Source organism: Branchiostoma floridae, chromosome 10 (genome assembly GCF_000003815.2).
Source record: "Branchiostoma floridae strain S238N-H82 chromosome 10, Bfl_VNyyK, whole genome shotgun sequence".
Taxonomy (NCBI): Eukaryota; Metazoa; Chordata; class Leptocardii; order Amphioxiformes; family Branchiostomatidae; genus Branchiostoma; species Branchiostoma floridae.
In genome coordinates this window covers 21346859-21369290 of record NC_049988.1, presented here as the reverse complement: position 1 = coordinate 21369290, position 22432 = coordinate 21346859, and the positions used below count along the sequence as shown (strand labels likewise).

Here is a 22432-nt window from a genome sequence, read left to right as displayed (position 1 = left end):
TGTATCTTCGTGTCCAACTGTTTCCTCTCCCACATAAGAACAGTTTACCCCCCACAGAGCTCAGTTTGGAAGAAACGAAAATAAAAGCAATTTAGTCGTAAAACACAAAATCACTTTGCTCATGCTGGGCCCATCAATTCTGTTGGCTTTTTGAAGTTTTACTCTGAGTGGCATAAGTACTTTCATCAGTCATTCTCTATTCATATGTGGAATCGTGCCAGAGCATGACTACTTAGTTCTGTTGATGTATGCACAAAAAAGTGCTAATTTCAAAAGTCAGAAAATTAGAATCATCCATAACAATTCGAGCAATCACCATGATGTCACAGTGACGCATTGTTAGGCAAAAAGTAGGTGTTTTGCAAACTATTGAATCAGATTTACACCTTAACCAGTAATTTGATCTGCTAATTCAAATATGAATTTTTAACCCAATCTGCTGACATCCTGGTAGGCACCAGTCGTCGAATACCCCGGATATAAACAACAACAGCGATCGCTCGTATAAAGTCATCACAAAAAAATATAGACAACTCATGCTGGGCTCTCCAAAAGTTTGTCAGTTTTTTAAACTTCTCAAAATGTCTTAGTATGTGCAAATTTAGTACTTAATCAATCATTCTATTCACATGTGAAATCGAGCCAACTTGAAAGCAAGTCTATACACTCATTTGTGTTTGTATTTCTCAACAAAGTTTTAAAGTAAAAAAAAAAAAAATCGGCACTTAACAAGAAAAGCACTCCAGTGCATTGGGATGAGATTACATTTCTTACTTTTCTCACAAAAGTAGCTGTGCATGGGGTGATTCAGAACCAAATACAAGTGCTGCTGAATCAGTAAATGCTATTTGGCATACCTTATCACCTGGATGTCTAGATTTCATTGATAATGACAGGCCTGGGATATTTTTACCTCCCAAATGAGTGACAGTCTTAATTGTGTTGTTTATTGAATCAATCATGTAGACCTAAGAGACTCAGTCTATAATTAGCAAAGTTAACAAGTTGTGAGAAAGAAATCTGTCTCAAAAGAGTGGAGAGCCACAAATTTTGGAGACCTTCGCAGAGGATAGTACTTTAAATTAGTGCACTGGGGCGTCTAAATTGCATTTGATCTATTTTAGAAACTATTCTTCTTTGTCACAAAAATATCCCGGTAGGCGGTAAATTGTTAAAGCGACTACTTTAAAGCGACCAACTGAAGCGTCCATCTGTCACTGACAATCATGGCAGCGGGCCAGACTCTGGTACGCTGGGGAGAAATTCCCTTTATGATACCAACAGACAGTCATCATCATTGATATTAAGTATCCTGTCCAACTCCATATGTATTGTCTTTGTTTCTGTCAGTGGGGCTAGCCCTTTGTAATAGCCATAGGCTAGTTGGGCAGCCCTGGCTGTGTGTTCTGAATCAGCCAAACCAATAAATTAATAAATAAATAAATAAATAATTGAACAGTCATCATCATCATCATCCGGGTTTTTCATGTGCAGAGTCTTTGAGATGTTTAAGGGCGGTTTGTCACCCCTAAGTCACCCTTAAGTCTGTGGGCGGGCTCAATCAGGAGCCAATTTTCTCAAACACCACATCTTAGATCCACAAAATCCTGCCCAAAGATCGGCTCCGGTATGACAAATGATCGAATTACGGCAGCGCTTATCTTCAAACCAAACTTCCCAGACAGAAGCTTGTCTGACTTCCCAGGAAATTTCCCCAGGTGTGGCCGACGAATGGCTGCTAATCCTCGACCGCTGGCGAAATTCGTCTTCTACTCCAAACACGTTAGAACACTACTGAGAAGTATGCTATCACCATGGGCGACGCCTGACAACCTGACTTTCAGGATATCCACCCATAAGGGCAGAGATTCTTCACTCTTCAATGTACAATATGACAAGTTTCTGCTGTTTAGTAGGTTACTTGAGTTATATCATTTGTCTATGTAATTTCATTCAAATGCTCTTCACCAACTTTATAATATTGCACTCTCACTATTTTGAATTATTCTAGTGTTGACGAGTTTTTATGCTTCTAGAAGAGAATAATATGAAAAGTTTACTACACTTTACATCTTTATTCCAATGCTCAATCACAAGTGACTGGTGATGATTTGCCATAATAATATGACACGAAAGAAGAAGAAGAATGATTGCAAACTACAATTTTGATGCTTGTTTTCTCTTCATGACACATACATAGAGTTCTTCAATAACATCATAGTTAGATGATGTCAATAATGTACATATCAAACTTTACATTTTGTCCTTTGTTAGGTGTGCATATTTCTAACAAGGGTAGCAACTTCCCTGTGGTTAAAGACTGCGAGATTTCATGTCTAATAGCCAGTTTGTGACTTTTTTCTAGATCTTTCGATAAGAAAGCCAGACATGAGGTCTGTTGTCTGAAGAGACATAGACAATAAGGAATATCAGAGACAGCTTTAATTACTATTGTGAGGGTACCCACAAGACACAATCAACGTCTTAAGATCCAGCTTGTCCTTTAAGAAGTATCAGTCAAGGTTGACTGGTGACCCGTAAGAAAAGCGTCCCCACCAGGGATTAAGGAGCACTTGAAAGATTAAAGGCCAAAGTCAAGGAAAAGCCTCAGTCAGTGGACCTGAAATGATGAAACAGTCTGTTATTACAAGTCTCGCTGCATCTTCAGTGACAGGCACTTCCGGAAAAATCACTTCCTGAGTTGAGTTGATAAGAACAAACATGAGAACCTCTGGGTGAGGGTTCTAGCTAGTGTATTTTAGCGTAGTGGGCCACTACGCTAAAATTTGTGACCCCTACGCTAAAATAAGGGCCATTACACTAATTTTTAACTAGTGTAGTGGTGCTTTGCTGTCATTTGCTTCTTAAACAATGACTAATCAATGTCTGAACAATGAAAAATGATGATATGCCACTCAAAACTGACCCAAAAATCCTAACTTTTAACTCTACATCTTCAAATCTCACCATGGAAGGACCAAGACACCAATCTCCTGATTAGTCGCTTCGCTATCATGCCATTCCCACTACGCTAAAATAAAATCCTGGCTAGAACCCTGCGTGACAGTGATGCACAAAGACTGTCTAGGCAGCTAAAATAAAGCCAGACTGATGCATGCGCATGGCAGACAAACAGTAGATCTAGAGAAATAAACTTTGCAACAGACCCGGAGGACCGTAGGGCACAGCCTACAGATGTGCCCTCATATATAATGTGGCAGAGACTGTCGTTCTTGTATAGGACTGTTTAGCCATAGCCGAATTCAAAGCTGTAGGGCTGATATCAATAACTGTTACATATCCAGATAATCTCATCATGCAAGACCCAGCATGCTTTATGGGGCCTTGGACGAAGCACTCTCAGTCAAATCACATGACCTATTTTTGTATCACTACACCAGTCACATGTACAGAGCTAGAAGTTTGTAGATTAAATCTTAGTCCGCTCATCCAGTGTTTCCTAGTCGTCAATCGTAGTCAACAGAGCACTACAAGGAGTCAGGGAACACAACACAACAATAACTATCATAACTGTCAATGATGGCCAATACTGACCAAAAAGAAGGCCACCTCATTACAATGTGTTTAAATGATCTGTGCAAATGGGGAAGGATAATGTGCAATCTAACTGTGCACCCAGGTGATTTTGTTTCTTCTCTTTAGAATTTTTCTGGAGGCATCTCTTCATGATCAAAGAGTGAATAGTATATCAGCTTCCTGAACTCTCCTACCAGTGAAAGTGAAGTGAAAGTGAAAGTGCAATGTCATCCGGTGCCCTGGAGGTCAGGCGCCTTCTTCAAGTCAACCTTAACGTCTTCAGGGAAATAAGCCGGCGGCGGGAAGAAATCACCAGGAACCTGCCCAGGAGAGAAGCTGGGAAACCACTTTAAAGTTTTAAGGCGGGTCTGAGACTCCCGAGCTTCTATCGGTGAGTGTTTGAGACGACGGGAAGTGTTTAGATGTTACCTGAGGTATCCTTAAGGAGGTACAGACACAGAGAAGCCTCAAGGTGTAGATCTTAAGACGTAGCAGGGATCTTCAAGACGGTAGCGCCCACAAAGCATCAAGGATCAAGGTTAGAGAGCATGGCAGGATACATGACAGCACAACCCAAATGGGCAGGAGTACACGTCGAGCTGTAATCGATAAAAACGCCTCAAGTCTAATGAAATTTGCAAAGTGGGCAGCTTTGGGAGATTCTAACGAACTTAAGAACATCACAGGGGGGCTGGGGAGTCTTACACTTGGCACTGATTTCTTCAAGACATAAGAATAACCTCCAATCTCCAATAGAATTCAATCCTCGACTCCTTAAGCTTGACCCCAATGTTATGTATTTTTATAGAAGAATCTCGTCTGACTTTGAATCCCAAACCACTTACAGTAACTTACCCTGCATCAACTCTGCTCAACTACGCTACGTGTTTCCGGAAGAAAATCTACTATGATGGAATATGGAAGGTCAAGTTTACGCTCTGTAAATCTACTATGATGGAATATGGAAGAGGTCAAGGTTGGGAAACGCTCTGTAAAACCCCTTTCTTGCAAGAATTACTTGAAATCTGGAACGACATCCTGACAGAGTAACTCATGAACTATTTATCAAGGCCCTTTTGTTTTTTTAATGATAATCCGGTATATGACAGTATTAGACAAAAACGCAGTCACAGTCTTGGTACACTGAAAATAACACTGAAAATAGCAGGTTTGGTTAACTGTATCTGTATCTGTTCTGTATCATAAGGAGACTTTAAGAGAGACTTTATTTGAAAATCCATTAGTGGCGTGCCCTAGGGCATGCCACTAATCTTCCTGGACTTCATGCAGGTTTGGACAAGTTTTCTAAAATTCAATTGTCCTACCGGGCAAGCACATAAAAAATGTACTTGCCCGAACCAATTTTTACTTGCCCAAATTTCAAATGTCACTGTTACTAGTATATGAATTTTCACTTCCAGCAAATTGGAATTCTCTGTAGAAAATTGCTTGATGTCATGACTGTAAAATGGAACAAGTATATCAAAATTGCACTAAAATCAATGGAAAAATCTTACTTGCCCGATCAGGCAAGTGGGGTAGGTCATGCACTTGCCCGAACAGCACTTTCACTTGCCCTGGACAATAGGGCTAGTGGACTTGTCCAACCCTGCTTCATGACTGACCCGTATTTTCTGCACCCTTCCCTACCACTCCTGTCTCTGTTAAAGAGGCTCCTCCTGGTTTCAGTTCTAAATCTGCCAGCACTAAAACACACTACAGCTAGTCTCGAATGTCTCGTCATGTACTTAGGCCACACCAATTTCACTTGATAGTTCTTGGACTTTAAAATAATGATGCTGAATTAAAGTATCACCATGAAAACCGAGTCTGAGAGCTGTAACATGATACACATTGTTTCGCGGATTGACTCATATAAAGGAATGGTGTAGAAAATTTAAATTCTTCCTCCCAGTGCTCTTCGTCTTAATAAATAGCTAAATTTTCAGTTCAAACTGTCCCAGAACCAAGTAGACACCTTGGAGTGGCCCTCAGCAGAAACCTACTCAAACATGTACAAGAGTCTGTCTCTGTCTTGTACTATTAGAACATCTTCCCCCTCTCAATCCTCCATTATTAGGAGATTGACTCCACTTTCATCTAAATTTTCAGTTTAAAATGTCCCAGAACCAAACATACACATTGGAGTGGCCTCACCCTAACATGTACAAGTGTCTGTCTCTGTCCTGCACTATAAGCACATCTTCTCTCCAGCCTCCATTATTAGGAGATTGACTCCACTTTCAGCTAAATTTTCAGTTCAAAATGTCCCAGAACCAAACATACACATTGGAGTGGCCTCACCCTAACATGTACAAGTGTCTGTGTCTGCTCTGTCCTGCACTATAAGCACATCTTCTCTCCAGCCTCCATTATTAGGAGATTGACTCCACTTTCATCTAAATTTTCAGTTTAAAATGTCCCAGAACCAAACATACCCATTGGAGTGGCCTCACCCTAACATGTGTAAGTGGCTGTGTCTGCTCTATTAGCACATCTTCCTGCCTCTTCAGCCTCCATTAATAGGAGATTGACTCCACTTTCGTCGACTCTCCCTATTTCTACTGTCTCAGTCCTGCACTATTATAGGACATCTTCCCCCTCTCAATCCTCCATTATTAGGAGATTGACTCCACTTTCATCTAAATTTTCAGTTTAAAATGTCCCTAAACCAAGCATACACAATGGAGAGGCCTCACCCTAACATGTATAAGTGTCTTAGTGTCTGCTCTATTAGCACATCTTCTTGCCTCTCCTCTCCAGCCTCCATTATTAGGAGATTGACTCCACTTTCATCTAGTACTCTCCTTATTTCTACTGTCTCAGTCCTGCACTATTATAGGACATCTTCCCTCCTCTCCAGTCCCCATTAATAGGAGATTGACTCCACTTTCACCCACTCTCCCTATTTCTACTGTCTCAGTCCTGCACTATTATAGGACATCTTCCCCCTCTCAATCCTCCATTACTAGGAGATTGACTCCGATTTCAGCTACTCTCCCTATTTCTCCTGTCCCAGTCCTGCACTATTATAGGACATCTTCCAGCCTCTCCAGGCTCCATTATTAGGAGATTGACTCCACTTTCAGCTAAATTTCCAGTTCAAAATGTCCCAGAACCAAACATACACATTGGAGTGGCCTCAGCAGAAACCTACTCAAACATGTACAAGTGGATGTCTTTGTTCTGTACTATTAGCACATCTTCCCACCGTTCCAGCCTCCATTAATAGGACTCCACTTTCCTGCCATCTCCCCATCAATGCTGTCTCTCAACCTCCCAGCAAATCGAACCCCGACCGAGAGTGGAGTAAAATAAGTGCTCTTCAGTTAAAAGATGGACTCTCCCCACCAATTAATGAGGGTTTCAGGGAAAATCATGGTCCCGCCATCATCGACATGAGAGTGGAACAAACCGACGAGTGTAAATTTCCCAATGATGGAGAGAAGGGTAATTTACACCTCGCCAAATGGGCTCAATAACGGCCGCCCTGGTACACCTGTGGATTGGGGCGGTATCGGGAATCGATCCGCCCGACCTCACGTGGCTCCGAGGTCCCGCTCGATAATTAGGGACGGGAACTATGAAAGTAAACCTGCCCTTCTGATGCCAAGAGGCAGACAGTCATCAGCGATTCAGGCTCTCACGCAAGCAGAGATCAAGTCGGAAAATCGACAAATGAGCCCGCATAATGAGAACAAAACGAACAAAACCATGATGCTGACAGGTGAGGTTGCCAGTCTGATGCCTGTAGGCAGACATTCATCAGAGATTTGGGTTCTCACCCAAGCAGAGATCAAATCCGAAAATCGACAAATGAGCCCACGCAATAAGTATGAAATGATCAAAACCATGGCAATGACAGGTAAAATTGACAGTCCAAAAGCTACAGGCAAACATTCATCAGTTATCTGGGTTGTCACACAAGCAAAGATCAAATTTGAAAATCGACAAATGAGCCCAAATAATGACAACGAAACGAACAAAAACCATGGCGATGACAGGTGAAATTGACAGTCTGAAGGCCACAGGCAAGGATCCGTCTCCCATTGACGTTCTCACGCAAGGCGGACGTCAGAGCAAAGGATTTATTGAAAAATCGAAAAATGAGCCTGCATGATAAGGACGAAACCACGGAAATGGATAAGGACGAAACCACGGAAATGATGGGCACTGAAAGGTTTCGCTACACAGTTATACAATGACTGCACAACGTATGCACCCAGGCTTTTAGCTAGGCCTGCGTCAACGTGTATCTGGACGCACTTTTCTTAGAATTACAAGAAATTTGATGCCCCTGGACGCCCTTACACTACAGAGAAAATAGTCTGACAAGCATGAAATTCTGATTGACCAGGGATGCTACCAGGTCATCTGTGGTCACAGTCTTCTACTGTGACCTCTGGAACAGTATTTTTGCCTCTTGGGATACCTAAGAATGCACTTTTTTAACTTAAAATCATCAAAAACTCTGCACCATGGAAGGTGGATGCCCCCGGACCCCCCTACAACAGTCACTTACCGCGATTCACCAATAAGTTTGGACTCCCTATTATAAAATCCTAGCTAAAAGCCTGGTATACGCCCAGGCCCTAAAGCCCCCCATCTTCCTCTTCTAAACACACTACAATCAACAACCACAAACTAATAAAAACCAGAAACATTGCTCCAGACTTATCACTGGCAGATAACTGTCTACGAGTCTATATCTGACAATCCTGACAGTAGCAGGCTGAGAGTTAACACTGAAGAACCATGACTCATCTGTGATACTACTAATGAAGTCACTCTGTCTGGTCAGCTGCAAAGACCGTGACGTGAGACATCTTAAAAGTAGAAAGTGCGCACTTTGTGCATCCTATGCTATCTACTGTGCCTGAAACACACCTACTTGGGACTGTACATTAGGACAGTTTATCTACAGAAACTAGTTGTGATCATCAGGGTCTAAATTTTATGAAATGTAACGTTAAATTTTATGTTTGAAAGGCTTTAATCTTTCCAAATACATTGTACTTCTTTTTAATACCTTGCGCCCTCCTGGTAAACCAGACAAAGGGCTGTCCTAGGTTTTAGTGTGTACTATATGTTTATTCTTGGGACCGCGTGGCACAATCGGGAGCGCGTTGGTCTCAGGCCCGAGAGGTCCCGGGTTCAAATCCGCTTGCTGTGTCACCGATCTTGTGCCCTTGGGAAAGGCACTTTACACGACTTTCCTCACCTAACTCAGGTGTAAATTAGTACATAGCTGCGGCTAGTGGCAGTGACAGGCCTTTGTTGTGGTGACAGGCCATAGGGGCATGTTCGGGCATGACGCACCGGCCATGACACACGAGTCAGGGGTAGGAGGAACCCCTTGCATCCTTGGTCGGAAGTCCTCCTAGGAGATGGAAACTCCAAATAATAAACCTGCATCTGCTGGGGCCGTCTTACGTGGCAAAACAGTTCTGTCCCTGTAGGACTTAGTGCGCCAGTAGACGAGAGGGTGGAGAAGGAAGTGCACACCCCTCCTTCACCTTAAAAAGTCACGTGCAGGCCAGGCAGACTGGTCGTCTAATCAACCTTGTCTGCCTACCATTGATCTTCGGATACGAAGAAACAGCCATCATCATATTTATTCATATTGTGTAGAATAAAGATGATTTTAAACTGGACAGAGTTACACAAATCAATGATGAGTAGACAACAGGTCTCCTGACAATGACGCTATTAAAAGTCAAGTTGAACACTAAAACTTAAGTCTTGCTGCAGGCGTGAAGTCTTAGACTTTCATTCCAGACGTCTTAGTGATCGCATCCGCCATCCTAAGCATTCATACTTCACATCTTAAGTCTCAAGATGACGTCGTCAATAAAATCAACAGAAGAAGGTATGTCTTGCTTGAGGCGAGAATTAGCATCAGTTCCAGACATCTTCTTTCTTTCATCCGACATCTCTCACATCACAACTCCTAGTCTCAGAGACATTGTTTACAATAAAATCAACTCTAGGAGGTACGTCTTGCTGGAGGCCAGTCTTAGACGCCGGTTCCAGACGACTTCCTTCTTCATCCATCATGTCTTAAATCATATCTCCACCTCAGAGGTCTAGTCTCAAGACACAATAAAATCAACTCTAGAAGGTACGTCTATATAGCTGGAGGCCAGTCTTAGACACCGGTTCCAGACGACTTCCTTCTTCATCCATCATGTCTTAAATCATATCTCCACCTTAGAGATCTAGTCTCAAGACACTGTCTACAATAAAATCAACTCAAGAAGGTACGTCTAGCTGTAGGCCAAGCTTAGACTCATCTGTCACGCTTGTCTTATGTAGTTATTTGCGTAACACAAGGATCTGACAAGGTTACAAGTTTACTGGAATCACTGCATATCAAACAAATATTGTTCAACACAGAAATTTTTGCGGTTGTTTTAAGTTTACGCTTTTTGCAGTGACCTCTTCAGCACAAACTCAAAACCACAACGAAAATTATTGTTCCGTCTTTGGTGTTCCTACCCCTGTTCAAACTATGAACCACCTCGAAAACTTTATTTTCTCTCTGCCACAATTTTAAATCCCGGCTGACTCAAATACAATTTAAATGGAATTAAAACAACTCACCAAGCAAGGGTCTTTAAATAAAAAATTAAAAAATTGCCCTAATTATATGTACAACAGCCCAACTTGTAGATACAAGACTTGCCAAACAAGGATCCTCAGAAAAACACCTCAAAAAACAGCCCAACTTGAAGACGGTGTCATACATCCTAGACACCAGTCCAACTCAGGTGTAAGATGACACCACATCAAGACATAACATCACCTCTACGTAAGACGCCATGAGATGAAAGAAGACACTCCACTAAGACATAACATCACCCCTAAGATGCCAGCGAAGGTGTAAGAAGGTTCCTTACTAGGGATGCGTACCTAAACCCACGTTTAGGTACAGGTCCGGATTCGAATCCAGAGGTTTAGGTACAGGTCCGGACCTAATGAGTCCGGACCTAAATGCATGGCATTGAATATTATATCATAATGTTATATTATGATATGTTACAATGGCAAGAAATGTACTAAAAAGGGTAGAAGCATGTTTGAACAAATAAAAACGTGTTTATTATGGTAGACACATGATGCAACAAAAATTTGACCCTTGTTGTTTTTCCCTCACTGGGGCTCAGAGACTGCTATAATGGTGATTTCACAGTAATTTTATCTGTCAAAGTGGCCATCTCCTGACCTGTTATCCTGCCTGGCTTGCACTAATTAGATACAGGTCCAGTACCGGTACACCAGGGTTCCGGTATTTTTGTATCTGTACCTAATTGATTGTACCGGTACTGTATCGGTACACATCCCTATTCCTTACCTGCTGGGTCTCCTTGGCTGGATGTAGCGAGCGAAGCGCCCAGCTGTGTCGTTGGCGGGAGGGAAGACGACGCGGTCGGACCGTGGTGTGCCGCTTTCCCGGACACGCTCGGACTCGCTGTACGGGGCACGCCGGCGCCAACTTCTCCGCTCTTGTCTGTGGGATACAGATGAAATGTGTTAAAGCACTAACAAACACACTGCTGCAGTTCCACAGGCAGCCACTAGGGCTGGCTTTACGGGGAACTCCTACAACGACTTATCTACTCTTGTCTGTGGGGCACAGGAGAAATGTGTTAAAGCACTAACAAAAATACCGCTGCAGTTCCATTACAGTTGCTAGGGCTCCAAATGTGGATCCAAATAAATTTAAAGGATAACTGTGTCTGCAGGGCACAGGAGACATGACTGTTACTAACAAACAAACCGCTGCACTTCTGTAGGTAGCTGCTAGGGGTGGCCGTGGGACAAAAGAGAAATGTGTTACTGTAACAGCACTAACATTTCCAATAAACATTTATTTTACAAATCCAAGAAAAAAATCAACTAGGTATGCCCAGTGTTTACCGAAATGCAATGTACATGTTGTTGTATCATGACCTAGCTTCAGCCCTCCAGAGCTGGTAAATTTGTACCCTCTCAGGCAATAAGCAAGTCGAAAAAGTCTGCTTGGGGGAAAAATGAAAAATTCTCTAAAGTTTTGCTGTGAAAGAAAAAAAAATGCAGGCCTCAATCGCCCAAATCACCCTAACATTCATCTGAACCAAACTGTCATGCCCCCCCCCTTCCCTGCAATATATCAGCCATAACAAATATGCACATAAGTGCTGTTCTAAAGGCCCTCTCTCTGCTGTAATACATGATCTCATTAGGCAATAGCAATTCAATCTCGTGGTTCGTGGATCAAAAAAAACTTATGCTTCACTGGAAGATTAACATGAAAACAAAGACTGAGGGACAGTCTGTACTTTGTACTCACACGTGTCAATGACGAAAGATAACAGGTGGTTATCTGAAACGTCTGAGAATTTCCAAAATCATATCCAGTTGCTTGAGTAATTGCTATTTGCCGTATCTTATTACCAGGTCCTGAATGTCTAACCTTCATTGACATATCTTGGCACAATCATACAGTTTCAGGAATTGAATATTAAACATACTCAAATCAGATTCAAGTTTTGTTCCCAGCACCCTTGTGTGTTATCAACTTCAATCTCTTGCTGAATTTTTGCTTCAAAATATCAGAGAATCTTTAGAGTGGCTCTGGCTTATAGTACCCTTGTGTTTACACATAGCTGCACCATCTTCTATCAAAATTTCTTCTACAAAATGCCAAAGAACCCAGTAAATAAATGTGAGTGCCTAAAGTACCATAGATCTAACATGATAAACGCTGCCGTTAAGTGCCGTTGGTCCCGGCCCTCCCCACAAATCGTTGGGAAGTGCCGCAGCACTGAGAGTTTCATGGTTACAGATGTCCTACTACGGACGTTCGTCCTCGAACCTTGTCGTAAAATTTGCTCCTAGACCCGCACCCCGGCCCGCTTCCGGGGGAAACTACTTCATTCCGGCTCATCTAATTTGATGACTTGTTTCTCAGATTGCTTTGGAAAACTGTGACCAAGAAACTTTGACAGGTAAACAATGGTTTTGTGAACATGCAGGCAAGACTCAAGTTAAAGGTGGTGGTGGAACCTTAGACTGAGGAGGAAATATGGCACTTCTTCCATGGGCACATGTAGTTTTGTAATGTAGCTGACTTACATGGTTCTATGCAAAACTGTACATGTCGAATACCATTCATAACTTATTTTTTCTCACCATTCATTTTATCATTCTTTTCGGCAAACAATCGAATGGAGCAAAAGCTGAAAATGGAAGAAACTTCAAGTCTTAGAAACGTTTTTGGAGAACATAAGAAATAGGTTTTGCCTAATACTTCAAAGATTAGCAAATTGAACTAAACAAGCAACTAAAGTATGTACCACATTATATCTTTCTTTTTCATATCAAATCAGGATTTTTTTAAGCAAGCCCAACAAACAACTACCTAACTTGGAGTAGCTTGGGGGTTTGATTCATCAGTTGCCTGAAACTAAGCAGCCTTTCCTCTGGCCAACTGGAAACTGCCGTAAATGGTTTCACATATACTATAAACTTTGAGATGTCAACTAATGAAACGACTGAAGTGTATCACATAATTTCTTTTTTGTTTAAGATGAAATCATGAATTTTTTAAGCAAACAACTATCTAACTTGGAGTGGCCTGGGGGTTTGATTCATCAGTTGGCTGAATAGCAGCCTTTCCTCTGTCCAACTGGAAAGTGCCGTATATCCGTTCACACTAACCCATCTGCTGGTGGCCTTCAGCAGGCTTTGTGTTTAACTATACGACACTAATGCATGTGGCCCCACATTAGTGCAGCAGTAATGCCGTAGCTTGCTGCACAACACATTAAACAACACACAAATCACTCTGGCTTTGTGTGCAATGGTCGGGGGAATAGAGTGTTTGCCATACATTTGGGAGGTCGAAGATTCAAACCATACCTGGGTCACACCCAGTGTTCCAGCCAGCCTTTTTTTCTGTCCCCTGGATTTTGAATGGAAATATATAAATCTAGACCCTCTGAAATGCTATTTACTTTATTTTGAGGAACAAATTTTGCTGGTAGACTCGGCTTGGCTCAATTTATGTTGATTTTTGTCAGTGACAGAGGACGGAATGGGGAAAATTTTGGTGCCCCCCCCCCCATTAGTGCAGCTGCAATGCTGGCGATTGCTGCACAACACATTAAACACCACACAAATCACTCCGGCTCTCCCAGCAATGGTCGGGGAACGAAGTGACTGTTTAATGTACATTAGGAAGATCTGGGGTTCAAATCTCCACTGCTTTAAACCAAAGACTCGAAGAATGCTTTAAAAATGGTACATGCTGCTTTTTCTGCTTAGCATTCAGCATTTCGGAAAGAGTATGGTAGTGGAACACACACCATACCCGTGGACTAGCCCCCTGCTGTAGTGATTACACCAAGCTGTGTGGCCCATGGCTACTGAAATGGAGATGTGTGCCGCCCTACACACCATCTGGTGCAGGAAGGACTTCAACTTTTAACTCTGTGTTGGTCTTCCAGCTTTAATCTGGTAACTAAGTGCTCCAATTGGAATTACCTTAAAGAATGAAAAAAGCTTGCAGGTACTGTGGGTAACACTAATCCAGCCTTCACCCGACATGAACTCCCATTTCTGCCTGGCTTTAAGCATTAGAATAGCAATTTGAACCTCGAATGGTTCATGGCTCCCAAAATTGGCTTCATACAGCTTCAAAGTAAAATATTTCCCGGCACAATTCTCCCTAGACTGAAATTCCCTGGTTAATGTACAGAGTGTGCAACAGAAGACCGAACATGAACCGTGCAGTAACGACCACAAAATGTGCAACAGAAGACCGAACATTGATGGGGATGGGTCACGGGATATAAAAGTGGCTGCATTACTTCAAAGGAAAATGCTGCAGAGCATGTGAGATACTTTCGCTTCCACACAACTTTTACAACCCCAACCTTCACCTCAGGTGTCCTGAACTGTTAGAATATTTAGTCTACAGTACCGGTTTGTAGAGCTCAAAAGGCTAGACTTGGAAGAATTAATTGAAGAAATAATTGCACTGTAAAGTTTTTGTATGTGTCACGTATACATTGTGTCATGAGTGAACTTTTATGTCCAGGAAGACTAGCGGTGTACCATCTTGTATCACAGCTAATGGACGAATAAAGCCTCTAAATTACATTCCACCTGGTCGAAAAATCAAGAATGATCAAGAATGAAAAATGTTGATAGGAGTCACTCTAAACTGACAAAAAAATCCTACCACTTACACCCTATATCTAAAAAGACTACAGTAACCTCATGTACAATGTCAACTTTTTTCCTTACAATTCCTAATTCTCTCCACAATAAAAGGGCCAAGAACCCCCATTTTCACACACGCACCCCGTTGCTTGCTCCACTGCCATTAATATCACGCTAAAATAAAATCCAGGCTAGAACACTGGCTAGGGAGAATATTGTTTCAGTGTAATAACAACAGTTTAGAGACCTGGGGCCTAATGCTGTATGCTAAATGGACTATTTCTTCCAAGCCTTGACCTGCCATGCCCTATAGGAAACTGATACATTACATCAGACAGAATAGGATACTTTGTAGCAAAACAAAACACTTCCAGGCACTTAAATCACCCCCAATTCTCAATCCCCAATTTCTTGCCAACATTGCTGTAGCCAAAAGCTATCAAGTCTGAGCGTTCACATCTTGACAATGGGAAAACATCCGCAGTCACCTAGTTTTCTGGCCTTGACCCCACATGCCCTCAACTGTCTAGGGACTTCCCCACTAAATTACAGTATGATGGTTGTTGTTCTAGTTTCACATAGGTCAGCATTTTGATATAAGTGACCACAAAAAACCCAAAACGTAAGAAAAATAAGTTACCGAAAATAATTTCATCAGGTTGGTCGATCATCATAGGATAGTAGAGTTGTTTTTGTTTTTTTTTTACACATTTTTCATCTCACCTGATGTTTTGATGCCTGTAAGACAAAATAATCTTCAGCATAATGTGAGTATATTCCTTTATACACACTTTGAATAAAATGAAAATGAAACTTTAATTTTTGTTTCCAAAAATTGCCTGGAGGGTTGGGTTGGAAATGTGACCGTAACATTAAACAATGATAACGCAGGGGACTGTTGTTGCATTCTTTTGGGAGACTGTTCCCCCAAAACAGACCCTTGCCTTGACCCGTGCGCCCTGATCCCCAAACCTTCGCACATTAAGCCCCGGTTATGGCGCCCGGCTCCCAGAAGTGCCGACCGGCGGCATTAACCACATCTGACTGCCGGCAATTTCTGTAACAGCTTTTACAGACTCTGGCACAGTTCAATCAGAGCGCGTGCCGGAGTCTGGTGGGAAATGGCTCGGAGGTGGTTACTCATCGCAAAACTGGCAGGAAAAAGGTACAGGTACTGCTACAGAGAGGGGATGTCCCTGTAGCTCAACTGGTAGCAGCCTCACAGTTGAGGTCTTGGTTTCAATTAGTCGGTAACTAGCTGAGAACCAGGTTAAATCTTGATTGGCCATCTCGGTTGGGGCTGCATCTCTCTTTTGGAAAGGATGTAACATGGGGGTTCCATTTTCGAGGGGTTGCCTCAAGCAGGTTTAAAAGACATGCGTTGTCCTTCATCCCACGTGCCTTAGATCTACTGTATACAAGTGGCGACTAGTGTCCGAAAGTGTATCTTAGTCAATGTCTGTGTAAACTGTCGGAATATACCGTGTAGATTTATGCAGAGATTCAATAGCCTAGTTTTACTCACGATGATTGTGTTAATTTATGTATGTGGAGATAACCCACAATTAGTGTAATGTAACTCGCAATTCAGCTACCAAGCTGCAATGTTTTACAAATAAAATCATTCATTCATTCAAGTAGGGCATCTCAGTTGGGGCTGCATCCGTCTTTTGCATGAGCCAAAAAGGGTTTGTTTGTTTGATGTGTTGTTTCAAGTTTCAAGTTTGTACTTACATCGTTCCCTCTGCTCGATCTTCAGGGTGAGGTACATGGTCCTGATGGGGAAGTACACCGCCTGGAGGAGGGAAAAATCGCAACGTGTTGGATAACATTGATACAATGTTTAAGGGAAGTACACCGCCTGGAGGAGGGAAAAATCGCAACGCGTTGGATAACATTGATACAATGTTTAATTTCAGAACATTGCTATAATGGTACTTGTGAATGAAAACCTTATAGTAACTAAATACATTGCTACAACTATTCACATTGTCAATATTGCTACAACTTGAGGCAATGATATTGCTACTACTTGAAACAATATTGCTACAACTTTTTACAATATTGGTACAATTTTTCACAACATTTCTACAATTTTTTCCAATATTGCTACGACTTTTAACAACATTACTAGAAATGTCGCTACCACCTTTGAAAAAATAACTATTACAATTTAGAAGAACTTGCTACAACTTTAACAACATTGCAGTAACATTTAACTGTATTGCCACAATTCTTAACAACATTGTCACACTGTATTCTAGGAGTACACTCGTAACAGTCTAACTACAATTGTATCACTCCAGGCATGTGGAAACCATCATTACATGCTCTGTTGTTTTTCATGGTTAACCGAATGATAAAGAGGATCCAACACAAGATGTCTAAACACCGTGGTTATGACATATGGCTGTCACTGCCTATCATTTATTACAACTGCTAATAAAAATAGTCATTACATGCTCTGCTGTTTCTCATGGGCCTGGGTGTACATGTCAGGGCTGGAAATACCACCTGTGCATGCAGGTTAGTGCAGGTAAAATTGGAGCCATGCAGGTATTTCTGGTGTCTACCTGCACCTAACCTGCACTGGTCCATGTACTGGGTATATGCAGGTTAGTGCAGGTAAAATTGGAGCCATGCAGGTATTTCTGGTGTCTACCTGCACCTAACCTGCACTGGTCCATGTACTGGGTATATACAGGTTAGTGCAGGTAAAATTGGAGCTGTGCAGGTATTTCTGGTGTCTACCTGCACCTAACCTGCACTGGTCCATGTACTGGGTATATACATAAATGTAAGTTGTATGTGGATTGTTATTAGCTGCATTGACTGTTACCACCTATAAAGTATAAAGAAAATAGTAGCAATGGTTCCTGAACAATTTAAGTATGATCCATAATTGCTGAATTTAGAGTGATGCAGGTAAAACTTGTCTGGTGCAGGTAATTTTCAATGTTACCTGCACCAGTGCAGGTATGCAGAAAAAAGTATTTCGAGCCCTGTACATGTATGATACAAGTATAGGAATGATTAAGCAGTTACTGTATGAAATATGGCAGTAACAGGAGAACTATCATTTATGTAGACTGCTTGTGAACACAATAATTACATGCCCTGTAGTTTTTCACGGTGATAGCTACAAGATGAAAAGCCTTCTCCTTTTCCTGTGACTGCATTTTCTCACCAAGGTTACTGTTAAATCAGTAAACATTTGTCTTTAACTGGGCGAGCAGTAGAATTAGATTCAAGACATTGTTCAGTTATGCCAGAATGCAGTTACTCATTTACTCAAGCAACTGGATATGATTTTGGAAACGGTCAGACATTTCAGATAGTATCCACTATCTTCCGTCAGTGACACAAACATGATATTTGGCGTATCTTATTACTTGGATGTCTAACCTTTAGGGGTCTACAGAGATCTTATTTTTAGCCCTCTGTGTTGGGCTGCTCAATCATGTAAATACAAACTTTGACCAATCACAGGAGGGCTCTCATCTGTTTGTGGGCACTGCAGCTTAGCGATTGGCTGGCTTACTATGAAATACCACCTGTTGACCAATGAGAGAAGGGCTCTCATCTGTTTATAGACACTGCAGCTTAGTGATTGGCTGACTTACTATGAAATACCACCTGTTGACCAATGAGAGAAGGGCTCTCACCTGAGGGTAGACCCTGCACCTTTGTTATTGGCTGACTTACTATGAAATACTACCTGTTGACCAATGAGTGAAGGGCTCTCACCTGTGGGTAGACCCTGCACCTTAGTGATTGGCTGACTTACTATGAAATACTACCTGAGTGTTGACCAATGAGAGAAGGGCTCTCACCTGCGGATAGACCCTGCCCACCTGACTCAGCAAGTTCAAGATCGTCTTCCCTTCGTTCCGGATCAGACAGGTCAGCAGCTGGGGAATCCTGGGAAGTACAGGTCAGAGGCCACAGGTCAGAAGTTCATGATCTCAAGAGCCTCATCCAAAAATGTCTTTACTTACTTTCGGTCAACTGCCATTTAGAACATAAAATTTTCTGTGGTCAACTACTTTCTCTTTGCTTTATTCATTGTTGTAAATCCTAGTTTAAGTTACACTGTTTAGGATTTTTAAGATGTTACTGGGACAAGAAGTAAGTCAAGAATAGCAGACAGTACAAGGACAAATTTATTCATGAGAAGCGCAGTTTGACCTGCTGGCCACTTTTCCTTGAGGTCATGGGGAAGTAAGGGTCCGACTAAACATTATCCAGATACAGTATGCAAGAAAAATGGATTTGTGTCAAATGACACTACATTGAGAGTTGTACATAAAACAAATACAGTATAAGCTGTTTAATTGCAAAGCCCATATACATGTATTTGCCATCGTATGTCGTGTAATTATCTGGCTGGTGCAATAATGCGAAGTAATCACACCGGTTTGGGATTTGGGGCCTTGTGCAGTTAACAGAAGTGTGCGTTAATCCACTGTGCAATGCTAAAGGATAATAAAAAAAAATGTCATTACCATGGCAACCACTGGACGTGCGGCACCCCGATGCAGTACTTATCGACGGCCTCGGCGAGCGTGCCCTTGTCGTCATCGTACGTAAGCAGCCAGATGACCTTGGCAAGGTACTTCCGGCACTTCGACTCGTTCGTGTGGCGGCAGGCGTGCAGGTAACAGGTGATGGCGGACACGCCCAGGTGGAGCAACCTGTCAATCAAACATACAAGCAGTCAATCAGCCTGTCAATCAAACATTATAACATCAGCACAGATGTGCAGGTAACAGGTGATCACTGACTCCCCCAGGTGTCAATCAAACATAACAACCTGTCAATCAACCTGTCAATCAAACATATAACTTATCAATCAAACAACAACCTGTCAATCAAAAGTAACAACCTGTCAATCAAAAGTAACAACCTGTCAATCAAATGTAACAACCTGTCAATCAAATGTAACAACCTGTCAATCAAATGTAACAACCTGTTTCTTTTACTAATTTCAGACTTGAATAAGCCCTACATTCCACTAAAAGTACAAGACACATGACAAATGGAAATACAAACGCCACTTGATGTCTCACCAAAACTCAGCTACAAAACATTGATCCAACATGTTCTGACCATTTTTAGCTATTTCTCCATAGTATAAGTCACAAGAACTACAAGAACTAAAAGCTTTTTCCCTAGCAGACACAATGTTACATGTACCATGCATATCTATTTCATTAGAGCCACTGGCCTATTGAAGCAGAGACATGAAACAATGTATCAGCATGGGCGTGTGCATCTGTCTTGATTATGCTACAATGTGGCAGATCAGAGTAGTTGATAAAAAGCACTGTCGAGTATCGGTACAAATGGAGGTTCCCTAAGTGGTCATCTGCGTACAGCAGGAGGTTGTCAGGCTTAGGGAGATGCTAGCTCTGTCTTGGTTAAACCTGCAGCAGTGTAACTATGATTTATAGGGACAATGTATAGCATTCAAGGTAGTCTTGTTGCTAGTGGTGTTGATTTAGACTAAAGTAGGGTTCTATAAGCCATACATTGTATACAAATAGAGCCAGCATCCGTCCTTCTGTCCTTTGACAGAATTTTGCAGCTGGGAACGGACAAAAATTTTGTCCATTCCATCCTCTGTGACGGACAAAAATTGCCATGTAATATAATAAAAAATGCAATTTTGCAATGATCTCCAGAAATTAAGCCATTGATCCAAGCTGAGTCTACCAGCAAAATCCTCCCTTAAAATGCAGGAAAGTTCAGAGGGTCTAGATTTCAAACCTTTCCCGGACCCCCTAAAATGACATGAAAACTCTTAGCTGTCATGACAAAATGACCATAGGAATTTCAACATACTATTGACAAACCCACTAACTGCAAGATGGGCATTTTGTATAACCTCAATGTAAAACAGCACATATTATCCTCCCCCAAAATGTATCAATCATCACAAGTTTGCAAAATCACTACAAAAAGTAAATCTCACAAATTGCAAAGGTACAACCACATCAGTTTAAAATCCTGCTATAAACAAACCGACTTTAGAAGAAGGATTTTGTAACAGTCTTTTTCATCATACTTTGAATCTGCACAAGACCAATGTCCCTATAGCCTAATGATGGAAACTACCTAAATGATGCTGGCAGTTACACGATGCACAGACGATCAAACACACAGAACCCTTCACCATGAAGCAGATTTACTCAGTTTTAATGGGGAATAGACAAGGAGGCAGCTGTGGCCAGCTATGAACAATGATCCGTTTCACCATCTGGGACACTTAAGCGGTGTCAACGAACTCTCAAGTTCACTCAACCGGCCCCTGATGTAATGAAGTGTTGAACTTCTGGGTTTGTCTCCAGTGTGAGTTTTAGTCGGGATTAGCGGACGTGGCAGATGTGCCTGCAAAATGAATTGCTGGATTTTTCACTACTGGCAGCATCAAAATTGGAGCAGTGAAGCTTCAAGTGCATTCAACCCAAGGCTGTTTTGTAGGGTTTGTCTCCTGTGTGAGTTTTTAGAAGAGATTAGAGGATCTGTCAGCTGTAACTATATTTAGAGATGTATCAGTGTCTTTTGAACAGGTGAAGATGGGAAAGATAAAGGAAATAAACTTCAACATCAACCAACTATAGCTGACTTCCAGGAATAGTTCTGCAGGGTCGCTCTCCTGTGTGGGTTTTAGTGAAGAGGAGATTAGTGAATCTAGCAGCTGTAACTATAGAGATGTATCAGTGTCTACTGCACAGGTGAAGATGGGGAAGCAATAAACTTCTACATCAAGCAACTATGGCTGACTTACAGGAATAGTTCTGCAGGGTCGCTCTCCTGTGTGGGTTTTAGTGAAGAGGAGATTAGAGAATCTGTCAGCTGTAACTATAGAGACGTATCAGTGTCTTCTGCACAGGTGAAGATGGTGAAGTTAAAGGCAATAAACTTCAACATCAAGCAACTATAGCTGACTTACAGGAATAGTTCTGCAGGGTTGGTCTCCTGTGTGGGTTTTAGTGAAGAGGAGATTAGAGGATCTGTCAGCTGTAACTAGAGATGAATTACTCTCACTTTCACTGCTGAGGGAGGGAAAATAGAGGTAATCAACTTGCAGCTGAACTATCCATGGCTGACATACTGTAAATGCATTTAAATTCGTGGTGATTTAATTTCGCGGTAGCGGGAAAAAGGACTTTTCGCGGTGGATTTAAGTTCGCGGTAACATCATAGACTGCAGTCTAATACCATAATAGAAAAATGTTTGCGGTGGTTTTAAGTTCGCGGTTAAGTGGCCACCGCGAAAACTGCGAACAGTAATCCACCGCAAACATTTCTGCATTTACAGTAATACAGTAGTCCTGTAAGGTTTGTCTCCTGTGAGTTTTAGTGAAGACAATATCGGTGCATTTGGCACCTGTAGCTAGACATGGATTGCTGCCATTTTCACTGCTGAATGTGGCAGAATAGAGGCCATACATTTTCCTGCCCAAGCGACTATAGCTGATGTATTGAAGTGGTTATTTAGGGTTGGTCTCCTGTGCGAGGTTTATTGTACACTTGGCAGCTGTGACCGCAAATGATCTACGGTCTGTTCCACTGCCAAGGACAAGGAAATGGTGCCAATGAACTTTCACTTTCAAAAAGTGTGCAGCTGACAAAGTGTGAGTTTGTGTGGTCTGTCTCCAGTGTGAGTTTGTGGGGTCTGTCT

The 22432-nt window shown here is 41.9% G+C and overlaps 1 protein-coding gene across 3 annotated transcripts in view; it reads right to left on the bottom strand.

The window, feature by feature from the left end:
- The window catches only part of LOC118423737 (transformation/transcription domain-associated protein-like), a 230878-nt gene that overhangs the window by 178824 nt on the left and 29622 nt on the right, over positions 1–22432 (bottom strand). For all 3 annotated transcript variants that reach the window (XM_035831940.1, XM_035831939.1, XM_035831941.1), the window contains 4 exons: positions 19251–19439; positions 18579–18666; positions 16480–16540; positions 10892–11047 (listed from right to left, as the gene is read on the bottom strand). In XM_035831940.1, the coding sequence (XP_035687833.1) occupies positions 10892–11047; positions 16480–16540; positions 18579–18666; positions 19251–19439 (494 nt within the window). The remainder of the gene's footprint in view (positions 1–10891; positions 11048–16479; positions 16541–18578; positions 18667–19250; positions 19440–22432) is intronic.